The 22,805-nt window shown below is 43.5% G+C and overlaps 1 protein-coding gene across 1 annotated transcript in view; it reads right to left on the minus strand.

Annotated features, from left to right (window-relative positions):
* Positions 1 to 15,336, minus strand: part of ddi2 (DNA-damage inducible protein 2) — a 28,707-nt gene extending 13,371 nt beyond the window's left edge. The window contains exons 1-3 of the mRNA XM_080728967.1: positions 14,937 to 15,336; positions 13,452 to 13,581; positions 802 to 1,140 (exon numbers count right to left, since the gene is read on the minus strand). Of these exons, the coding sequence (XP_080585093.1) occupies positions 802 to 1,140; positions 13,452 to 13,581; positions 14,937 to 15,074 (607 nt within the window). The 5' untranslated portion in view covers positions 15,075 to 15,336. The remainder of the gene's footprint in view (positions 1 to 801; positions 1,141 to 13,451; positions 13,582 to 14,936) is intronic.
* Positions 15,337 to 22,805: the final 7,469 nt, after the last annotated feature.

Here is a 22,805-nt window from a genome sequence, read left to right on the forward strand (position 1 = left end):
TAAAGTTACTTTCCACAAAAAGACTGACTCGACAGCAGTTGTCCATCCGGACAGCTGTCCCATGCTTACTCCTACGTCATCAGTCCATATATGGAAGACCTCTATAAGAACAGAGCTGTATCTTTAGCCTCTGTCCACTGGACACAGCTATTTTTGTCACACTGTGTCTTATAAGAAGGGACTGGACTGACAGTCGGGAGGGAAACAATGCATGTGTGTTGCCTCGAGAGCCCTCATTCTGTTGTTAAATAAATATATTGTATTCATATTCACTCTACCTTGTGGAAATTCAATTGTATACTATAGTAAGGTTTTAATTAATCTATTAATCTAACAGTCACTTCACCCTCGGGATCTATTACATTGACACATCTGGTGCCAACGCTGAGTTTCCCGAGTTTGAAAAGGTACTACCCCCTTTTTTTTTTCAATTTTGTTTTTTCAAAAATATTTTTTGGACCTCCAGAAAGTAGGCATGATCGCGATCGCGAAATTGCATGTTTAACCCCCATACCAACCCATTCTTTCAAACATGGCAGCCATGTTTGTTTACATCTGAAGAAAACATAATGGCTGATAAATCATGAATGCCTGAACGGATTTCCAAGCGGATTTTTTTGTTTGAAAGCTGTGAACAGTGTGCACACACGTGGTGCATCATCTAGGCATGGGCGTGCACGATCCGTGCGCTATAAATTACATGGAAGTCTATGGAGACCATGGCATCGTGGGACATTGAAGAGAAAAAATCATGGCACCAAAAAAGTTAATACGGGACACATTCAGGACACTCGTTCTCACCTAGATCTCCACTTAGCAAGGCCTCGGCCAACGGTGGGTTGCGCTCCTTGAGGAGGGACAGCTCGTGTGGATTGGCCAGCAGCATCTGCTGGAGCAAGGCCGGATCGTCCAGTCCCTGCGGGGACGAGCCCGAGCCCGAGCCGCCGGCGCTGGGCCCAGTACCAGAGCTGGGCCCGGGAGCGGAGGCACGAACGGCCATTGGCGTGGGTTGCTGCGGAGAGCGCTGCTGCTGCTGCTGTTGCTGTGCTGCCTCAGCGTGCTGCCTCAGAGCGGCAGAACGCTGATTGCTCGAAGACGAGCCGGGGACTGTGATGGAACGAAAGTCAATGTGTGGCAGACCTGAGGAGCAAAGTGGAAACAACAGGAGGACAGGTCAGCATGTTGCACACACGCAGCCTAAATATAGAGTAGTGCAAAGTAACATTACTGACAAGTAGAAAGCGTGGCACTCTGTGCTACGTAATTAGCTTGACCAGCGCTGCCAAGGTAAGTTATTGCGCCGCTGACAATAATGCCACAAAGCTACATGTGTCAGCGCGTTCGGGTTTCAGTAATTTAGGCTCTCTTTACCGCTACAGTAGTGATGTGTCGTTTGTGACATTCACAAGAATGAACTAGAAATACTGTTCCTACTAAACAGTGTGGGCTCGCATTTAACACCATGTATGGGCACAAAGATCTACCCTTTGGCTGCACCTCATTGGCTAAGGGCCCTGCCTTTGTACTGTCGGCACAACGTTTTGAGGAGAACTTGACTGATATATAATGAAAAAACCACAATTATGATCGATTCGTTAATTTCCTTAAATTTGTTACGTCCCCTCACCCTAATAGCCCTCTGCACACAGGACGGGAGGGCGGGCTGTACGCGCAACGTAATAAAACGTGTATTTCATGGGACGATCACGCTACTGAATGGTAAATGGTGCTTTTATATAGCGTCTTTATCCAAGGCGCTTTACAGAGAGTGTGCATTATGTTCACCCATTCACACACACATTCATACACCGATGGTAGAGGAAACCATGCAAGGCACCAACCCCCTCACCGGAAGCAACTAGAGTCTTGCTCTCTTCGACACCAACTCTGGGGGAGCCCGGGATCGAACTGGGAACCCTTCCGGAACCCTCCGTGTTCTAATGATGGTTTCTGTACCGCTGAGCCACTGCCGCCCCTGAGCGTCTATTGAACGGTGAACGTGAACGAATCATTTGAACGGATCATTACCAGGAACAAAATGATTTGTTCACTGAAATTAGCTGTTTTGCCCACCACTACTCTCCAGGTGAAAATGCAAGTGAAATAGACTCTCTCTCCATGTGTGCCCTCCATCCCCTGCCCCCTCGCTGAGCTCTGGTCTGAGTGACAACATACACAACAGAAATCACCTACCAATCACCTGCCTAACGACACCGATTCGTAAGACACAGGCGTCAATATTGAGACGCAGGGCATGGTCAGGGTCCTACTAATTGCACCACAATACCCAAAAGTACACAAAAGTACACAAAAGAACACAAAACTACCCAAAAGTATACCCCAAAGTACCCAAAAGTACCCAAAAGTATACCCCAAAGTACACAAAACTACCCAAAACTACCCCAAACTACCCCAAACTACCCAAAAGTACACAAAAGTATACCCAAAAGTACACAAAACTACCCCAAAGTACACAAAACTACCCCAAACTACCCAAAAGTATACCCCAAAGTACCCAAAAGTACACAAAACTACCCCAAAGTACACAAAACTACCCCAAACTACCCAAAAGTATACCCAACAGTACACAAATGTACACAAAACTACCGCAAACTACACAAAAATACACAAAAGTAGGCAGGGACCAGCACCCAGGGGGTCCCTGGTGGCCGCCCCACCACAGGGGACCCCCAAGGACCCCCACAGACCTCAGCAGCGCTGGAAAAAGCAAATGAAAAAATAAGCGAATCTAGCAGATCTACAAGCTACATGCTGCTCCACTCCACATGCCGTGGCTTGGCCGGGAAGGGGTCCGCGGACCCCCACTCCTCAGGGGGGGTCCCCGGGGGTCCCTCGCCGGCGACCCTCCACCGGGGCCCCACGGAGCCCCTCGTGGACCCCCACTGCGGTCCCCTGGCAACTAGACCGTCCGGAAGGGTCTCTGGACCCAAAAGTACACAAAACTACACAAAACTACCCAAAAGTATACCCCAAAGTACCCAAAAGTACACAAAACTACCCCAAAGTACACAAAACTACCCCAAACTACCCAAAAGTATACCCCAAAGTACCCAAAAGTACACAAAACTACCCCAAAGTACACAAAACTACCCCAAACTACCCAAAAGTATACCCAACAGTACACAAATGTACACAAAACTACCGCAAACTACACAAAAATACACAAAAGTAGGTAGGGACCAGCACCCAGGGGGTCCCTGGTGGCCGCCCCACCACGGGGGACCCCCAAGGACCTCCAAGGACCCCCACGGACCTCAGCAGCGCTGGAAAAAGCAAATGAAAAAAAAAAGCGAATCTAGCAGATCTACAAGCTACATGCTGCTCCACTCCACATGCCGTGGCTTGGCCGGGAAGGGGTCCGTGGACCCCCACTCCTCAGGGGGGGTCCCCAGGGTGTCCCTCGCCACCGACCCTCCACCGGGGCCCCACGGAGCCCCTCGTGGACCCCCACTGCGGTCCCCTGGCAACTAGACCGTCCGGAAGGGTCTCTGGACCCAAAAGTACACAAAACTACCCAAAAGTATACCCCAAAGTACCCAAAAATACACAAAACTACCCCAAAGTACACAAAACTACCCCAAACTACCCAAAAGTATACCCCAAAGTACACAAAACTACCCAAAAGTACACAAAACTACCCCAAACTACCCAAAAGTACACAAAAGTATACCCAAAAGTACCCAAAACTACCCCAAAGTACACAAAACTACCCCAAACTACCCAAAAGTATACCCCAAAGTACACAAAACTACCCCAAACTACCCAAAAGTATACCCAACAGTACACAAATGTACACAAAACTACCGCAAACTACACAAAAATACACAAAAGTAGGTAGGGACCAGCACCCAGGGGGTCCCTGGTGGCCGCCCCACCACGGGGGACCCCCACGGACCCCCACGGACCTCAGCAGCGCTGGAAAAAGCGAATGAAAAAAAAAGCGAATCTAGCAGATCTACAAGCTACATGCTGCTCCACTCCACATGCCGTGGCTTGGCCGGGAAGGGGTCCGCGGACCCCCACTCCTCAGGGGGGGGTCCCCACGGAGCCCCTCGTGGACCCCCCCTGGCAACTAGACCGTCCGGAAGGGTCTCTGGACCCAAAAGTACACAAAACTACCCAAAAGTATACCCCAAAGTACCCAAAAGTACACAAAACTACCCCAAAGTACACAAAACTACCCCAAACTACCCAAAAGTATACCCCAAAGTACCCAAAAGTACCCAAAACTACCCCAAAGTACACAAAAAACTCTAATCAGGCTTGTATGAACACCCTGAACAGTTTTTAATTAGCTTGATTCAATATTTAGATATTTGATGTAAATGTTATCTGGCCCTCCAGGCTCAGGGCCTCTCCCCACACACACTCATTGTAACTTCAAACTCCATTTTAACCATGATAGATTCATTAAAAACACCCATTATTTTTTCTGGTGACTCATACTACCCTCCTAATACTAATAATAATTCTTTGGGAAAATGGAAAACATTAAATACAATAAAATATATAAAAAATACATGAAAAACGTTATGGAAAAAACACGGCCTGCTCACGTATTAGGAGGGTAGTATGAGTCACCAGAAAAAATAATGGGTGTTTTAACGAATCTATCATGGTTAAAATTGAGTTTGAAGTTACAATGAGTGTGTGTGGGGAGAGGCCCTGAGCCTGGAGGGCCTGGTAACATTTACATCACATATCTAAATACTGAATGAAGAAAATTAAAAACTGTTCAGGGTGTTCATACAAGCCTGATTAGACCATACAATGACAAAAAGTTTTTTTGAAAGTGGAATATCCCTTTAAGTACAGAGTGAAAGGTCAAGTTTATAGACTGTTCAAGTGGTTAAATATCAAACAATGTACATTAATCCAAAATATGCTGATTGTGATGTCAAACAAAACTATCTGTTGTGGGGGGGTCCCAGCTTCAACTCTCTCTTGACTAAGGGGTACTTGGCCTGAAAACATTGAAGACCCCTGGTCTAGAGCCCAGAATTAACACAAATACATGTGATGTCACATGTGCTGTGAGTGAGATTTTCATTTTTAATTATAGCCTATGACTTTTTTTATGAACACGGTCCAAGACTATAACTGTCCAACATATCTTGATATTATCAAGAAAGGGGAAACCACCTTGTGTCACCCCACCCTGTGCCTTGACCAACATCTTAATGAGATAAACATAAATGAGGAAATGGCCATGGGGTAAGAAATATTATTGTCCACTCATGTCCATGGTAAAATGATGTCCAATGAGCCTGGCCCCCCGAGAATGTTACATCAAATGGAAGGAAAAGGGTATCCTAACAATTTTAACCAGTTGAGCTCTATCCCTTTTCAAGGCATGTTGTAATAAAGCAAACATTCCGCATGAATAGCATATCTGCAAGCTCATGATGGTATTGTGAGTTTTTAGATAAGCTATCCATCCATCCACCCATCTTGAACCGCTTACCCGGAATCGGGTCACGGGGTTAAGAGTTCCAACTGAGACTTCAGATTTCCTTATCTATTTTTGACAAATACATTTGCTGTACAATGGGTAAAAAGAGTGGACCAAGTAAAGACCCAGGCAGAGGGATCCCCAGTAAATTAAGTACAATATACTGGAGTTATGGATACACAAAGGTTAAAATGATGTATGGACAGCCCTTAATAATCCAAGAACTCTGAAAATACTCTTGCTGCCAAACTGTTAAGTTCTTTTTTTTTGTCTATGTTGTTTTCTAGATTGATATGCATTTGTTGTATTTTTTTATATATAATTTAGTATTTTGTTGTATTGTTGATTTACTGACATGATCTTGCTTATATTGATGTATTGCCTGCTTAGTGTAAATTAAAAGTGTCTGCTAAATGCAGTCATGTTTATTTTGGAATAGTTTGTCACATTTCAGGCAATTTATCAGAACATGTATCTTACACTGATTTCTGAAAAAAGGCTAATACAGAAGTTACATGTACATTCAAGTATGACTGTACAGCAGTTACATTACAAGTTGTCTAAGGGACTGAAGTGTTTGTAGACTACATGGATTAACGCAAAAAAAAATGTTACGACTGAACATGTTTCCGGAGATGTCCTAATCTGAGATGTCATGTGTGAGTGTAAAACAAGCAATTCTTGTTTTGTATTTTCATTTACAATGTAGTGAATATTGTTAATCTTACTGCAATATGATTTCAAATGATCAACCAGTGTAACATAACTTTTGCTTTGCATTTCTAAGTGTGTTTCAAAGTATGCTGTTTTGCTTCACTATTGCTTGCCATCATTTTGATTATCCATTTCTTTTTTGGAAAAAAAAGAGTTTGAGTCAGACCTGTTGAAAGCATGGCATAGACTAATCATATCATAATGATCACAATGAAATGGAATGCTTCAACCATATGCCAGATATCTCTAATAAACACATACTAAGACACACACACCTGAATTTGATCATATTTTCCCATCAATCAACTTTGGGAAGTTTTGGGTATACTTTAGGGTAGTTGGGTATAAGTCCAATTTTGAGTTATTTGTACTTTACATGAGTAATTCCAATTTCCAATAATTTTACTTCTACTCGGGATACAAATATTCAACTTTTATTCCACTACATTTAATTGAAAACTTAGTTGAAGTTACTATAGTTACTTTACGGATATAAATTAAAATATTATAAAACATACACGTTAGCCCTATTTTATACACTGTCTTTCTGAAAATAGCAGTTCTACAAGGGCAAGGCAAGCTCAAAGCGCATTGCGATGCAACGCGTTGTGAGCTTGTAGCTCAGACCTGTTGAAAGCATGGCACAATCATATCATAATCACAATGAAATGGAATGCTTCAACCATATGCCAGATATCTATAATAAACACATGTACTGTCTAAGACACACAAACCTGAATTTGATCCCTTCCTGAGGAGTGGGGGTCCGCGGACCCCTTCCCGGCCAAGCCACGGCATGTGGAGTGGAGCAGCACGTAGCTTGTAGATCTGCTAGATTCGCTTATTTTTTCATTTGCTTTTTCCAGTGCTGCTGAGGTCCGTGGGGGTCCTTGGGGGTCCCCCGTGGTGGGGCGGCCACCAGGGACCCCCTGGGTGCTGGTCCCTGCCTACTTTTGTGTATTTTTGTGTAGTTTGCGGTAGTTTTGTGTACATTTGTGTACTGTTGGGTATACTTTTGGGTAGTTTGGGGTAGTTTTGTGTACTTTGGGGTAGTTTTGTGTACTTTTGGGTACTTTGGGGTATACTTTTGGGTAGTTTGGGGTAGTTTTGTGTACTTTGGGGTAGTTTTGTGTACTTTTGGGTACTTTGGGGTATACCTTTGGGTAGTTTTGTGTAGTTTTGTGTACTTTTGGGTCCAGAGACCCTTCCGGACGGTCTAGTTGCCAGGGGACCGCAGTGGGGGTCCACGAGGGGCTCCGTGGGGCCCCGGTGGAGGGTCGGTGGCGAGGGACCCCCTGGGGACCCCCCCCTGAGGAGTGGGGGTCCGCGGACCACTTCCCGGCCAAGCCACGGCATGTGGAGTGGAGCAGCATGTAGCTTGTAGATCTGCTAGATTCGCTTTTTTTTTTTCATTCGCTTTTTCCAGCGCTGCTGAGGTCCGTGGGGGTCCTTGGGGGTCCTTGGGGGTCCCCCGTGGTGGGGCGGCCACCAGGGAACCCCTGGGTGCTGGTCCCTGCCTACTTTTGTGTATTTTTGTGTAGTTTGCGGTAGTTTTGTGTACATTTGTGTACTGTTGGGTATACTTTTGGGTAGTTTGGGGTAGTTTTGTGTACTTTGGGGTAGTTTTGTGTACTTTTGGGTACTTTGGGGTATACTTTTGGGTAGTTTGGGGTAGTTTTGGGTACTTTGGGGTAGTTCTGTGTACTTTTGGGTACTTTGGGGTATACTTTTGGGTAGTTTTGTGTAGTTTTGTGTACTTTTGGGTCCAGAGACCCTTCCGGACGGTCTAGTTGCCAGGGGACCGCAGTGGGGGTCCACGAGGGGCTCCGTGGGGCCCCGGTGGAGGGTCGCCGGCGAGGGACCCCCGGGGACCCCCCCTGAGGAGTGGGGGTCCGCGGACCCCTTCCCGGCCAAGCCACGGCATGTGGAGTGGAGCAGCATGTAGCTTGTAGATCTGCTAGATTCGCTTATTTTTTCATTTGCTTTTTCCAGCGCTGCTGAGGTCTGTGGGGGTCCTTGGGGGTCCCCCGTGGTGGGGCGGCCACCAGGGACCCCCTGGGTGCTGGTCCCTGCCTACTTTTGTGTATTTTTGTGTAGTTTGCGGTAGTTTTGTGTACATTTGTGTACTGTTGGGTATACTTTTGGGTAGTTTGGGGTAGTTTTGTGTACTTTGGGGTAGTTTTGTGTACTTTTGGGTACTTTGGGGTATACTTTTGGGTAGTTTGGGGTAGTTTTGTGTACTTTGGGGTAGTTTTGTGTACTTTTGGGTATACTTTTGTGTACTTTTGGGTAGTTTGGGGTAGTTTTGGGTAGTTTTGTGTACTTTGGGGTATACTTTTGGGTACTTTTGGGTACTTTGGGGTATACTTTTGGGTAGTTTTGTGTTCTTTTGTGTACTTTTGTGTACTTTCGGGTATTGTGGTGCAATTAGTAGGACCCGGTGTCATACTGTATGCCATGGGCTGTGCGTTAGGCGTGGCTGCATTGTGTCAGTGACCTGGCGTCATCAGAGTATTAATAGGCCAGTCCATGACGTCAGTCACTATGATATCAGCATATCGATGAGCACAGTGTGTATAGACAGATCCATCTAAAATAAATGATATTGTGTTTCTTCTATTTTAATATTTGTAAAACCTTTTTTTTGAGCGGTGCCAACTGCTCCAATACGTGACTTTGCGTGTCCATATGTTTTTTCCCCATGGTATCAAATATTGATATCCTGTGACGTCATGTGGGTCTATTATCTTCATCATCATCATCATCAGAGAACAGCTTGCTTTACAATGGTGTGATTTTTAAATCTTTTAATAATCTTTTAATCTTTGTTACAGCATAGAGCTCATGAAAATCTAAAATCCATATTTCAAAATATTAGAATATTATATATAAGACCACTAAAAAAAAGATGTATATAATACAGAAGTATGTTAATTTAGGCACTCACTCACTACTTAGTCAGGGAAGATTTGCAGAATAACTGTCAAATCTGCGAATAAATTCCTTGCCAAACAATTTCTTCACCAATGTGTTCGTAAAGGTGTCTAGTAACATATCTAACAAAGATTGAAATTCAACATCCCTAGCAAAATGTTTGACAGCTAGGGTAATTCTGGGTCTCATTCACTTACTATACACCAGCGGTACTGCAGGGGGTCCGGGAAATTATTGATTTTTTCAATTTTCACATTTATGTTAAAAAATAAATCATGATTCTATCCATTTTGAATAGCTTGAATACATGATTACTATGCAATTGACAGATTGTTGATATTATTGACATTGGTTCTCAGTTAATAAGTATTATGTTTAGAAATGGTAGTGGTACGGCCCACCCTGCTCGCTGTAACTTGTACATGTTTAAAATAAAAAATATGTCGTAGCCCCGACCCCCCCACCCTACGAGGTGGTAGGGGGTCCCTGCTCCATCTCCCCATCAGTTTGGGGGTCCCCGGCCTGAAAACGTTGAAGACCCCTGCTATACACTATACTACCAGTAAGACTCCCTAATCGGGAGATAAGCGACCGTAGGTCACATGTACACACAAAGAGGGCTGTAACTGCCATTGGTTCCTAGTTGTGTGGGCAATGTGTAGACATACTGTGTACCGATGTGCGTGATTTTAGGGCAAAATCTGTAGGAGCAGTGTCCAAAAATGTGTTTTGCAAGAATCGGCCTCATGGTGGCGCTAGAAGAGGGCCATGTGAGAAATGAGGGGTGGGGTCTCCGCGTTGCCTTGGCGGACGAATAGGTACCGGCCCCGGCTCTCCCGGACGCTCCTAGCCCGAGTTACGGCATTTTATGTGAGCTGCAGTGGAGGGGGTCCTTCACTGGGGGCGCCACCACTTTGGCATCCGTTCTGGAGCACCAGGAGTCGGTGGTCCCCGGGAATTCCCCGTGAGCAGCCATGTTGGAGTGGTCATTTGGTCATTTTTGCACATTTGGTCTTTTTTTACATCTGGGGGTCCCCCAGGGACCTGGGGGTCCCTGGAGCTCCGGGGGTCCTTGGAGGTTGTAGTTTGGCAGCCAAGGAGCGTGTGTGCAAAATTTGGCATGGATCGGGGCAACGGTTGCGGAGATATGAGCAGGGCAATAGTGTGACGTGTGAGGTGTGACAGACAGACGGACAGACAGACAGACTGACTGACTGACGGACTGACTGACTGACGGACTGACTCACAGTTTGTGCAGGTTTTGATAGTAATTGCGACCGTAAGGGAAAAAATCACTCCCAAAAATATGCTTTAAGTGGGATGTGAGGGGTCTAACTAGGTGTTTTTAATTATTCTGAATCCATTGCAAGCATTTGTTTTGCACGAAAAACATTCCTTGGGCCAAAAATGGACCCCATACACCTTGTGAAAAGTGATGACTCATCACTAAACCATCGTTTTTTTGCGTCTCACATCCCACTTAAAGCATATTTTTGGGAGTGATTTTTTCCCTAGTATAGTATAGTAAGTGAATGAGACCCAGAATTACCCTGGCTGTCAAAGATTCTCCTAGGGATGTTGAATGTCAATCTTTGTTATTATGTTACTAGACACCTTTACGAACACATTGGTGAAGAAATCGTTTGGTAAGGAATTTATTCCCAGGGTTATATTAAAATTCCCTGACTAACTTGGTAAGTTGGTATGGGCCACTTTTGAACACATTACTTCATCAATGGGGCGTGGCATGGAGGTGATTCAGGCTGTGGCACTGTTGCGGTGTTTTGGAAGCCCAGGTTTGCTTTGATAGCAGTTTTTAGCTCATCTGTGTTGTTGGGTCTGGTGTCCCACGTATTCACAATATACAACGTTCACGTTCAGGTCAGGCCAGCACAGTAATACCGTGGTCAATACTTTTCAGATGGTCGACATCTCTGTATTATAAATCCTTTTTTTATAATGTAATAATAATATAATATGTAATATTTTAATACAAGTAACACACTGTACGGGCGAGAAGCGACTGCCAGGTCGCAAACAATAGAGCTTCTAAATACGGCGCGCACACACACACAGACCCGTGTGAGCGTCAATCAGCGACACGCCACAGACCAATGTGATGTTAGAGCCAATCAGCAACGCGGCAGAGATCATGCCGCTGATACTAGCGTGACTCAGTCACAGACAAGTGTATTAGTCATAGACATGAGAATGACTCATGGACATGAGCTGACGTTTTCATACTAACTGCAACGAGATATGATTTTCTTTTCATGAGCTGAATGCCATAATCATCAAGACTAAAACAAAGAAAGGTTTTAAATGTTTCATTTCATGCACAATTAAGAAAATGTATGCACTTTTACTTTGAGATGGATCTGTACGTAGTTCTGAGGAAGAGCCGTCGAAACGTTTCCAAGTAAACTTGAACTGTGGGAGCAGCAAATTTGGTGTGCAGACTCTTTTCTTATTTAATGGATCTCTAAGTATCCATTGTATGAAATTGCATGGGCGAAATAGGTTCCATTTTATATAACACAGGAGGCCACTATGATGTCAGCACTGTGTGTCTGTCCATTTATATTATAATCTCCAGCATTGCCCTGGTTACTGCGCAGTAGTTCAGGGCCAGTCTGACATAACATATAACATCAGGCATGTCTATATATGGGCATGATCTGGGCACACAGACTTTAGACAGATATAAACCAATAAAAGGCTACAAGTCTTCATACTACAAATGCACGTAACAGAATCTCTGCGTGTGTGTGCACTGCGTGTGTCGAGAACGATCCTACCGATCGACTTCACTTCACACTTGGTGTGTGTATCGCAGAGGACCCAACGGGAGTGATGTTCTGATTGGGAGGTTGGTTGGATCAGCGGTTGCCTAGAAATATCTAAAGTGACTTGGGTGGTGCAGTGGTAAAAGTGCATGCCCACCACGGCGGAGGCTGGGGGTTCGAAAGTCCCAAACCACTGTGGTGCATTTCTGTATTGTAGAGTGTCTACTGTCTATAGGTAGCTCTTCGCCAAACAGACTATTACAGACTGTCCTACGTCAGTCCTACGTCGGATGATGGCAGATCCAAAGGTTCTGGTCGTCACACCGCATATCCGATGGCACTTTGTTGTGCGCATGTGTCAGAGGAAATCAGATGAAACTAGAGATAGTGTTCCTACAAAACAGTGTGGGCTCGCTTGTAAAATAAAATGTTTTAAAAAGAAATAAAATAAAAATGTGTAATCAAAATACCCCAAAGGTGACGTGATAATTGTCATGTGAAGCTCAACCAATACCCCAGCTAACACCACTCCCAGATGTTCCACACCTCAATAACACCTCATTGGCTAAGGGCCCTGCCTTTATACTGTCTGCGACGGAACTCAAATACAATCATGCCACCTCATTGGCACGCAGACAGTTGGCAGAAAATGCCAACTGTCTGCGGCAGAAATATGCAGCGGAACTCATTCTATAAATAATGAGGATAACAGTGTTCTCGCCTTCGGCGAGCCCACCACTAGAACTGCACTCTGTCGAGGTGAACAACTTGCGGCTTGTGCACACGTAGGCCATACATGGCCTACGTGTGTGCCAGCAGAGCGCGCCATGAGGTGTGCCCTGCTGGCCTCATTGGCTGTTAAGGAAGTCATTACCAGGAATGCTCTTATATACCAAACTCTGATGACATCACCAGTGGCATCACCAGGAATGCTGGTCCCTTATTGGCTGTTAATGATTGGTCTACGGTCTTCAACAAGAGGAGACACCGACATACATACAGTACATAGTAACAGCACAAGTAATAACATCCGGAAGCAGAGGCAGCAAGGACCAAAAGCAAAACAATGAGAGAGAGCATTTTTGCGCTAGTCGTAGCACTGCTTTTCTTTAGTCAATTGGTATAGGAACTGAGAGTTGAGAATATGGTATTTAAATGTGCACGACTGCACATACACGTACATACAGGCTGGGCGGCGCAACAGCAGTGATAACACAGAAATGCCACGAGTGTGGCGAGGAATTAAATGGCATAACAACTAAATTGTGGGTAAAAAGCAAACATTTATAAATAATAAATATCCAGAAATGTCTTTATCCTTCTTGTCTGTGTCCCTTTTATGACCATATATGAATATCTATGTCACTGTATCCTTCTGTCCCTTTTTATGCCCATATATGGAGATCCCTGATGTCATCAATATGACAATCGTCATAGTAGGTCCTCTCACTTCTGGTACAACAGGTACTCTGACAACGGGCATTATTGCATAACGGAGGGTCATGCGCTACCCGCCGGCCTCGCCCCTAAAAACGTGCGTTTACCTGGGAAGGATGGCTGGGTTGGCGGTGGCCTTCTGTCTGCCTGTCTGAGAACCACCACGTCTCCGTCCTTGACTCCATAGTTCCCCAAGGCACGAGTAGGGTCTTTCAGGGCCTGCTCTATATACAAGATCTAAAGTGAATTCAAACAGACGTTAAAATAATGAGTATTTTGGTTAATACATGCTACGAGAGACATGTCAAGACTTGTTTAATGCAAAACGTTATCGACAATGGACACAGATCTTGCCGTGTCAAATTCAATCTAACATTTCATTATTGCTGGTCAAATTATAGAAGGTTTGGCGTGTCTCTCCGTTGTCTTGCCTCTACTTTCTTGCCTCGTTCAATACTGTCCTGTTTTTGTTTTTTTGAAACCCAAGTATTATCTTGTGCAGTGGTTCTCAAAGTGGATTTCAGCCTTCCTTTAGGGGGGGGGGGGTCTAAATTGACCAATACAAGTCTGTAACTCTGACAGTGTACAAATGGAACCAAATGAACCTGTTACACTGTCAGAGTTAAGGGGACACCTTTACATTTGTTTTCAAGTTATAGAAACACTAATCTTGTTATACTGTAATAACTGTATTGCTGGGGGTTGCCGTTGTACAGTCTTAGGGACATGCCACACTACCAACATTTCGCTGCTTGTACCTGTATGACTGACTGGGTGACAAATAAGCCCTTCTTGATTCTAATTATAGCAAGGGATATAGGTTGCCCACACATAACCTTAGGTTACACTGACAGTAGTATAGTTGAATGGTGGCTGTTGACATGTCATCATCCAAATAATGTTGAAGTCTCTTAGCGTTGACATCAACCATATACGGGCACAATCACCCAACCATTCGTGTACACACGCTCAGTGACAATAAATCAGCGAAGACCAGACGTGTTTTGCGTTAGATTTCGCAACCCTTTAAAGCCCAGATTCATGCTAGCACGGGAGCTAATTAGCATATGGCCAGCAGAGCAGAGAAACATGCTTGGTGTTTGTGGAGAGGGTTTTTAGGTTTTTGCAGTGGTTTTACTTCAGTAAAAGTATCAGTACTGCAGTGTAGAAATACTCTGTAACAATTTAAAAATCATGGATTCAAAATCTACTTGAGTAAAAGTACAAAAGTAGTGGCCATCGAAATGTACTTAACAGTAACAAAAGTAGAAAGTACTCATTATGCAGAATGTCCCATTTCAAGATTTCAAATGTATAAAAATCCTTTGAAAATAGCAGATCTACAAGCTCAAGCTTGTAGATCTGCTACTGAAGAGTTTAATGCATGTGTTGTAATAATAATAATAAAAATCTACAAAGTAACTAAAGTTTTCAAATAAATGTAGTGGATCTAAGTAAAAGTAGGCTACTGGGAAATTGAAAACACTACAAAAAAATACCTCAAAATTGTACTTAAGTACAGTACTTGAGTAAATGTACTTAGTTACTTTACACCACTGGGTTTATTTTCTTCTTAGTTGTTTTGTTTGTACCTGGATCTCCCCTGCAGGGATCCCAGACTCCAGCTCACACAGCGCTACGAAGTCTCTGAGCTCCAGCTCTGGAGACACATCGAGGGCGAAGGTGCTTTCTGGCCGGTCCCTCGGCGCGCAGAACACGGTCACCAGCATCGCTGCTCCCCGGACTCAATCTCTCGCCCGACCCGCTGTGCCTTTTCCCCCCTCTACAAACACACACTAACTGGCTGGTTTTCTTCGGCTTCCCAAACCAAACAGTGTGTTTTCAGTGGAGAGAACAAACCCACACGTAAAAAGGTAAAGCAGTGTGTGAGTCCTGGACACGCTAAAGCTTGTTTTAAACGGCGTTTCTTTCTCTTATTATCAACAACTTGCATCAAACTGTCTTGTCTTGTCTGCCAGGCAGCCGCTGCTAATGCCGTATTCTGGGGTTCGTGTGTTTTCGACGTGTCGGGTTACAGGATTTGATGTCGTGAGAGGACACCGTCTTCTTCACGTTGGGCTGACGTGCCGTGTGGTACTCTAGTGCCACCTAGCGGTCCTCGGGTAGGGGTCTTCAACAGGGGGTCCTCAGAGACGAGTTACTACAGGGGGTCCTCCAAATCTATTTGTTATATTAACAACTTGAAGCCTAGTGTTCATATTCTGAAAACTGTTTTGATTGATTGATTGAAGAATTTATTAGAAGTTTGCAATAGAAAAAAGTACAGTTTCATGACAGTACAAATCACTGGTACAAGGTCAACTAAAAGGAGATCCTAGAAAGCCGAGGCTTATTTCCACAGGAACCACACTTTAAGTATCTCATATAACATTGAAAGACAGACGGATAGAACATAGTACTTTATCTAGGATAATATCAGTTTCAAAAACATAACATCAAATACAAGGGCAGAAAAAGAGAAAATGGGGGGGGGGGGAGCATGGGGGCTTAGTCTATTTACAAGTCACAGGTAGCAGCTGTCTGAAGGTGACTTTTCATACCAATTTTGAAGGAGGCTAGGGATTTGCTCTCCTTTAGGGCTTGTGGAAGGGCGTTCCACATGTTGATGGTATAGCAGGAGAACGAGTTAGAGCCTTGTTTAGTGTTAAATCTACGTTGATGATGATTAGTGGAGCTGCCTCTGGTGTTGTGATCGTGAACATCCTTGACCTTTAAGAAGTAGTTTGTCAGGTACATGGGAATCTTGGAGGTGTAGTGTATCTTGTACACCAGGCCCATTGCAAGATGCTGTACTCTGTCAGCTACTTTGAGCCATCCCACGCTTTCGTGGTGATGATCGGTAAGGTGGGTCTGAGGAGGGAGACCAAGCACAACCCTAATTAGTTTGTTTTGGGCTGTTTGGAGCTTTAACTTTAAGGCAGCTGGGGCGTCGCGATACCAGACAAGGACTCCGTAATCAATGAGGGGCCCAATAAGAGCACCTCCTAGTGTCTTTCGGGATTTAATATTGATCAGCGGGGCAACCCTTTGCAAGAAGCTAATTCGTTGGTTGACTTTATTGATTACCTTGGTGGTCATTTTTTCACTGGATAGGTTAGCCTCCAGGATGCAACCCAGGTAGCAGATGTAGTTTTTTCTTTCTATCACAGTGTCACCTACTTTAATTGTGAAGTTATCAACTAGGCTAAGTTTCTGACTAGATCCAAAGAGGATACATTCAGTTTTGCCTAGGTGAATTGAGAGTCTGTTGTCATTGAGCCAGGTGCAGATCTTGTTAATTTCACAGTTAAGGGCCTTTTCAACCTGCGATGTCTCTGCCTGAGACTAGGAGAGCCGAGTCGTCCGCGAACAGAAACAGATTGCAGTCACAAGCAGATTACATGTCGTTTACGTATATTAAGAACAACAGTGGTCCTAGTATACTCCCTTGAGGTACTCCACAGTTTACTGGGAGGGGGGGGGACAGGGTTCCGTTGACTTCCACCATCTGTTCCCTCCCCACCAAGTAAGAGTGCATCCATCTCACTGCTGTGCTATCAAGACCAATAGCTTTGAGTTTTTCAATCAGAATAGAATGATCGACGGTGTCAAATGCCTTCTGGAGGTCCAGCATGACCATGCCGCAATATTTGCCATCGTGAATTTCACGTTTGATGTAATCATTCAAATAGATGAGGCATGTATCTGTGGAATGGGACTCTCTGAAGCCAGACTGGAACTCGTAGATCAGTTTATTCTCTTCAAGAACTGTAGCCAAAAATAGCAGATCTACAAGCTCACACACGTTGTGAGCTTGTAGGTCAGCTATTTTCGGCAAAGAGGTTTGGTGTAGAGGGGGAAAAGAGCAGAGTAGCCTACATAGAGAAAGGTCAAGTTTATTAAGTATTGACGGTTCAAGTGGTTAAATATCTTAAAACACAAATTATGAATCCAATAATACACTATGATTGTGCTATCAAACAATGTGGAATACAAGGTTGTATTTATTTTTGTATCTATGCCCTCCATCATTTAGCTGGGGACCACCTGGAACCCCCTCAAGGACCACTGGTTGAAAACCACTTACCTAGGCTGTCTTTTTGGAGGTCGTCCAAAGTTATTAAGATGTTGCACAAATTCCCATTAACATTGTTAATTTTTTTTTACAGATCTACAAGCTCACGATGTGTCGCTGCATGGCACATTGTGGGCTTGTAGCTCACAAAGCATCACGTTGTGGCGCTTGTAGACCTGATCTGCTTTTAAAACTTCTGAAAAAGCAATGCATTTTGATATTAAAAAGAAAGTGGTGTTCTTAAATTTGACTCACTTGTGTAGTAGTCAAGTAGCTTAATAGCCTATTTGACCATACTTTGACTCAAGTACTGGGTCCAGTTCAGTGCTTCGTCCACTACTGATTGGAGGAAGATTATGATGATGATGATGATGATGATGATGATGATGATGATGATGATGATGATGATGATGATGATGATAGGGATGACTAGGCCTATATTTCGGTAAAAGCAACGGGCCAGTAATTCTCTGGAAAAAGTAATTTGATCAGTGTCATATCAGTGAAGACAGTGATTGTGGTCTGATTTGTGACAAACACACCCCTTAGATCAAAGGCTTTCAGTCTAATGTGTGGGTGGTTGACATCACATATTATTATGTCAAGTAATATATGTACGTATATAATACATATTTTTTTCCCCAAGAAACATTCTTATAGTTTTTAAGAGATGCTGCTTTGTTGGAGAAATTAATGATGAATTGGCATGAATCATCATTAGATACCGTATACTATGTTCACCTAGGAGTAGGACAGTGGTTTTCAACCTTTTTCATATCAAGGTCCATTATTTATTGGGCATTTGAGCCACGGACCACCATTTGATGAGATTTAGCCTCTCAGACCCACAACACAAGAATATTTTGTTATCGTTGGAAAAGATTCTGTCCACAATTCCACCAAATTGATTTGGTACCAATAACAGTCAAACGATCACAATAACAATCCTTCTACATTCTCTAATTGTGTAGACTTCTTGTAAATTAAGTAATGCAGGTTTTTAACAATAATTGAACTCTTGAGAGAGCATAAAATGAAACGAAATGGACCCATATGTTTGACAACTTGAATAAATCTAAGAAATAATGTGTGCAACTCCCCCCAACAGAAAACATGAAACATGTTTGTGAGTCAACTCTTTAAAAACTCCACGCACCATATTTGAATGGTAAATTATTTGGACACCCTTGTGGAGGAGGGTTAGGGTTAGCCCTGTACAGCAGTGGTTCTCAAAGTGGGGTCAGGGGACCATCAGGGGTCCTTTGGGGCGTTAGTTAATATAGCCTATAGCTTTGAAAGTTTGACCACATTGGCTGTTCGAAATTGGCCGATCAAGCTCACAACGCATCGATGCATTGTGAACAATTTTCAATAAAACTTGATTTTGACAAACTTGGAATATTTTAACAACACATCTGGTGCCAACCCCGAGTTTCCCGAGTTTGAAAAGGTACTACCGCTGTGCCAACCCCGAGTTTCCCGAGTTTGGGCCGTTTTTGAAAAAAATGTTTTTTGGACCTCCAGAAATGTATTAGGCATGATCGCGATCGCGAAATTGCATGTTTAATCCCCATACCAACCCATTCTTTCAAACATGGCAGCCATGTTTGTTTACATCTGAAGAAAACATAATGGCTGATCATGAATGCCTGAACGGATTTCCAAGCAGATTTTTTTGTTTGAAAGCTGTGAACAGTGTGCACACACGTGGTGCATCATCTAGGCATGGGCGTGCACTTTTTACACAATTGCGCAATTACATGGAAGTCTATGGTAACCATGGCAACGTGGGACATTGAAGAGAAGAAATCATAGCAACATAAGTGTTAAATCCTGTATGGGGGTCCCTAGCTACACAAAATATTTTCAGATGGGGGTCTGTGGCCAAATACATCTTTAATTTGGGCCCTGTGGGGCTCCTGACCCCACTTTGAGCACCTCAGTACAGGGCAACCTGCCATTGTGTGTGGCAGTACTAGGCATTGTCCCCCACCTGTTAAGAAATATAACAACAGACTGAAATAGCAGGTGTCCACGCTGCTTCTATTGTAGTCACTAGGATTCATTTTATTTGTATTATTCTTTTTTAAGCGTGCTCGCTCCAGACAGTATTCATTTTTTCTCACAGTCACCTAGGTGACAAGGTCAGTGCCTCAGGGGAGGCGGGCGGGAGCTGCCGCGAAAACAAGCAGGCGTGTTTCATTTTTTTGTGCTGCCTTTGGGTTCCTCTCTCTCTCTCTCTCTCTCTCTCTCTCTCTCTCTCTCTCTCTCGCTCTCTCTCTCTCTCTCTCTCTCTCTCTCTCTCTCTCTCCTCCTCTCTCTCTCTTCAACCTAGGACAGAAGACACATCTTTATGAGTCAGTCACTATTTTAATAGATCTATGGAGAGATTTATATTGTAATTTCCCCATAAATGAAATATATGTGTCACATCCCACAACCTTAATCAGAATTGCCCCAAAAATAGTGTGTTTGTGTGTGTTTCCATCTGTAACTCCACGTTCAGCAGTTGTTCAATTGTCTAAAAAACATAATACAAAAATCAATAACGCATGTACCTTGCAGACAGACAGACAGACAGACAGACAGACAGACAGACAGACAGACAGACACTTGGGCACTAGGGACACAGGCACTTGGAGAGGTGGGCACCTGGACAACTGGGCACTAGGGACATGTGGGCACTTGGAGTGGTGGCCACCTGGACAACTGGCCACTAGGGACATGTGGGCACCTGTAGAGGTGGGTACCTGGACAACTGGCCAATAGGGATATGTGGGCTCTTGGAGAGGTGGCCACCTAGACAACTGGGCACTAGGGACATGTGGGCACGTGGCGAGGTGGGCACCTGGACAACTTTTTTTCATTTTACACTATTTACACTATTTTGCATTTTGGAAAAAACTGCATATTTAACGTTGAGCTATCCTAAATTTGTATTAGCTGCCCACTGGACTGTATCCATCTCTGGGTACAGGGGACTTTCATATAGGAAAGGGGCCAGGCCCCCGCAGGGGGCCTGGCCCCTGGCCCCTGGCCCCTGGCAACATGGCAACATATAAATATAATTTATATGTTGCCATGTTGCCAGAGGTTTAAAAAAAAAAGAAAAGAAAGAAAGATACACAGTCATTATTTACCCTACCATGCTCTCTAGGAAAGCTGTCTGAAAGAGAGCCTTTATGACCCTATCCACGTCCAACTGCCTACACAGTAAATCCTCAGTTTTAATTGATCTATTTGTTACTCTTAGTATGTGCACAATGAAGCAAGTAAAATTAGTAAGATTGCACATGCATGCAGTGAAGTGTAGGCCTTGTTCTTTTTATGAGATCTCAGAACAGATTCCTGTCATTGACAGCTGCTCTAAGACCACTCTAGATTGTCTTATATTCAAGAACGAGTCATCAGAAAACTTGATGGTAATTACATTTGCAGGAGTTTGCTGTCATTTGTGAACCAAATGAATGGGCCCGCTGAACTGAAACTCCTTTGGGGACTTCACCGTAATTCACTGAACCCATCTGTTTAATGATTTCAAGACTTTTGAAACCCATTTTTTCACACTTCTCCACTCCCTCCACGAGTGACAGCCGCTGACGGGGACGCGCCCCATCAGCGGCTCTTGCTGGCCTCCACTGGCTCCCGGTTCCTGCCCGCACAGAGAACAAAACACTGATGCTGGCCTTAGTTCAAAGCAGCCAAAGGTATGGCACCTCCATACCTTCAAAGCCTGATCAACCCCTACAACCCCACCCGTTCACTCAGATCAGCTAACACAGAGAAGCTGCCAGAACCCTCACTAAAAACCCCAGGACAACCATTCACTTGTCCTATAGACTCTTTGCCCTCCTGACCCCCAAACTGTGGAATAAACTCCCCATTGCAATTAGAACTGCAGACTCACTCGGGAATCGACCGCGTTACCGACTGGCTGTGCCACTGTGCCCTCCGGAAATAGCATTCATTGAAGAGATTTAGTGTAGAGGGAAAACAGGGGGCCTAGTATAAATACCTTTGGGATTCCGGTCAACTGTAGTGCTTAAGTCGGTTGGCATTTCAACATCCTTACTCACTAGTAGGCATAAGTCATGATACATTCTGGTGCAGTGGTTTCATTGTCATTATTGTCATATTAGTGTCATTTCCTTCTCACTGGAAATAATGATATGAGATTGACTCAATCTTTGATTGATTGATTGTTTAAATATTATATTAACAGTTTTACAATAATGTGAGGGAACTTCTGGTTCCTTAAACCACATGAACCCTAGTGTCCCTATTCTGGTCATGCCATAATAGGAGAACCTTCGTCAGGAATAACATCACAATGTGATGCATTGTGAGCTTGTAGATGAGATTTCGTAGAGAGGGGGAAATTGAGGCATAAAGAGAGGAACTCCAACAATGCGGCAATACAATAAATAATGATATTTATATAGGCATATTGCATGGTAGGTAATTCAGATGATTGCTCTTGGTACATTTACCAATTTACCGTTTAATCTGTACGTAGGTAGCCTACATTTACTCTGTACTTCATTCTGTACTTTACTTTATAAGTAGGTACATTAGGTGCTTATACTCTGTACTTACATCTTTTTTGTTTCTAGACCACCTGGAATTCAGAGCACCCTAAAATGGTCACTTTAATAACCATTTGTTGCAGCCATAGTTGATTTGTTTATATCTTGTGTATATTTTATAAGCTTTACTTGTAGGCCTTTACCTTTTTAATTGACCGTTTTTTTTTTATCTTGCAGATGTTATTATTATTGTACAGTATATGTTTTCTGCAGTCCATGATTTTCAAACTTTAATTATGAGTCTTTCTTTTCACTCAAAGAAATAGTTTTAGGGCAGTTCTTTTTCAGATTATAATTCAATTATTTCCTTTGCACTGGCATTCATTCTCATTTAGCGTCTTTATCTTCATCAATGAATGATAGCTGTGAGAAACGACAAAAAAGGTGGTTTTCAACATCCTTTCCAAGAAACCATCTTGCACTAGTTGCGTGGTTGTACCTTGCACATTTCGATGTGCCGTTTCCACCCCTCATGTGGTTACTATCTGATCTTTCTCTGGCAAAACAATGACATTTACATAATTTCCTTCACAGACGTCACATATTTTTCCTTTGTTTTCTGGACGAGAAGCAAAAACATTAATTATAGCCATAAATATATGGAACCCAACATTACCGAAAACAGTGGTGACCTATAAAATTAATGGCAAAGAAAATGCTTTCGAAAAAAGGTGGGCCCCTTATGTTTTAAATAGGGGAAACATGTCTTTTTAATTTTTAGGGTTGTATTTTTTTTTTTTCCTTTGGTTCTTGTTTTTTTTTTTCTCCCTTTTGTATTCAAACCTAAAGTATTCTAGATA

Source organism: Nannobrachium achirus, assembly GCF_963921795.1.
Source record: "Nannobrachium achirus genome assembly, chromosome: 6".
In the NCBI taxonomy this organism is placed as follows: Eukaryota; Metazoa; Chordata; class Actinopteri; order Myctophiformes; family Myctophidae; genus Nannobrachium; species Nannobrachium achirus.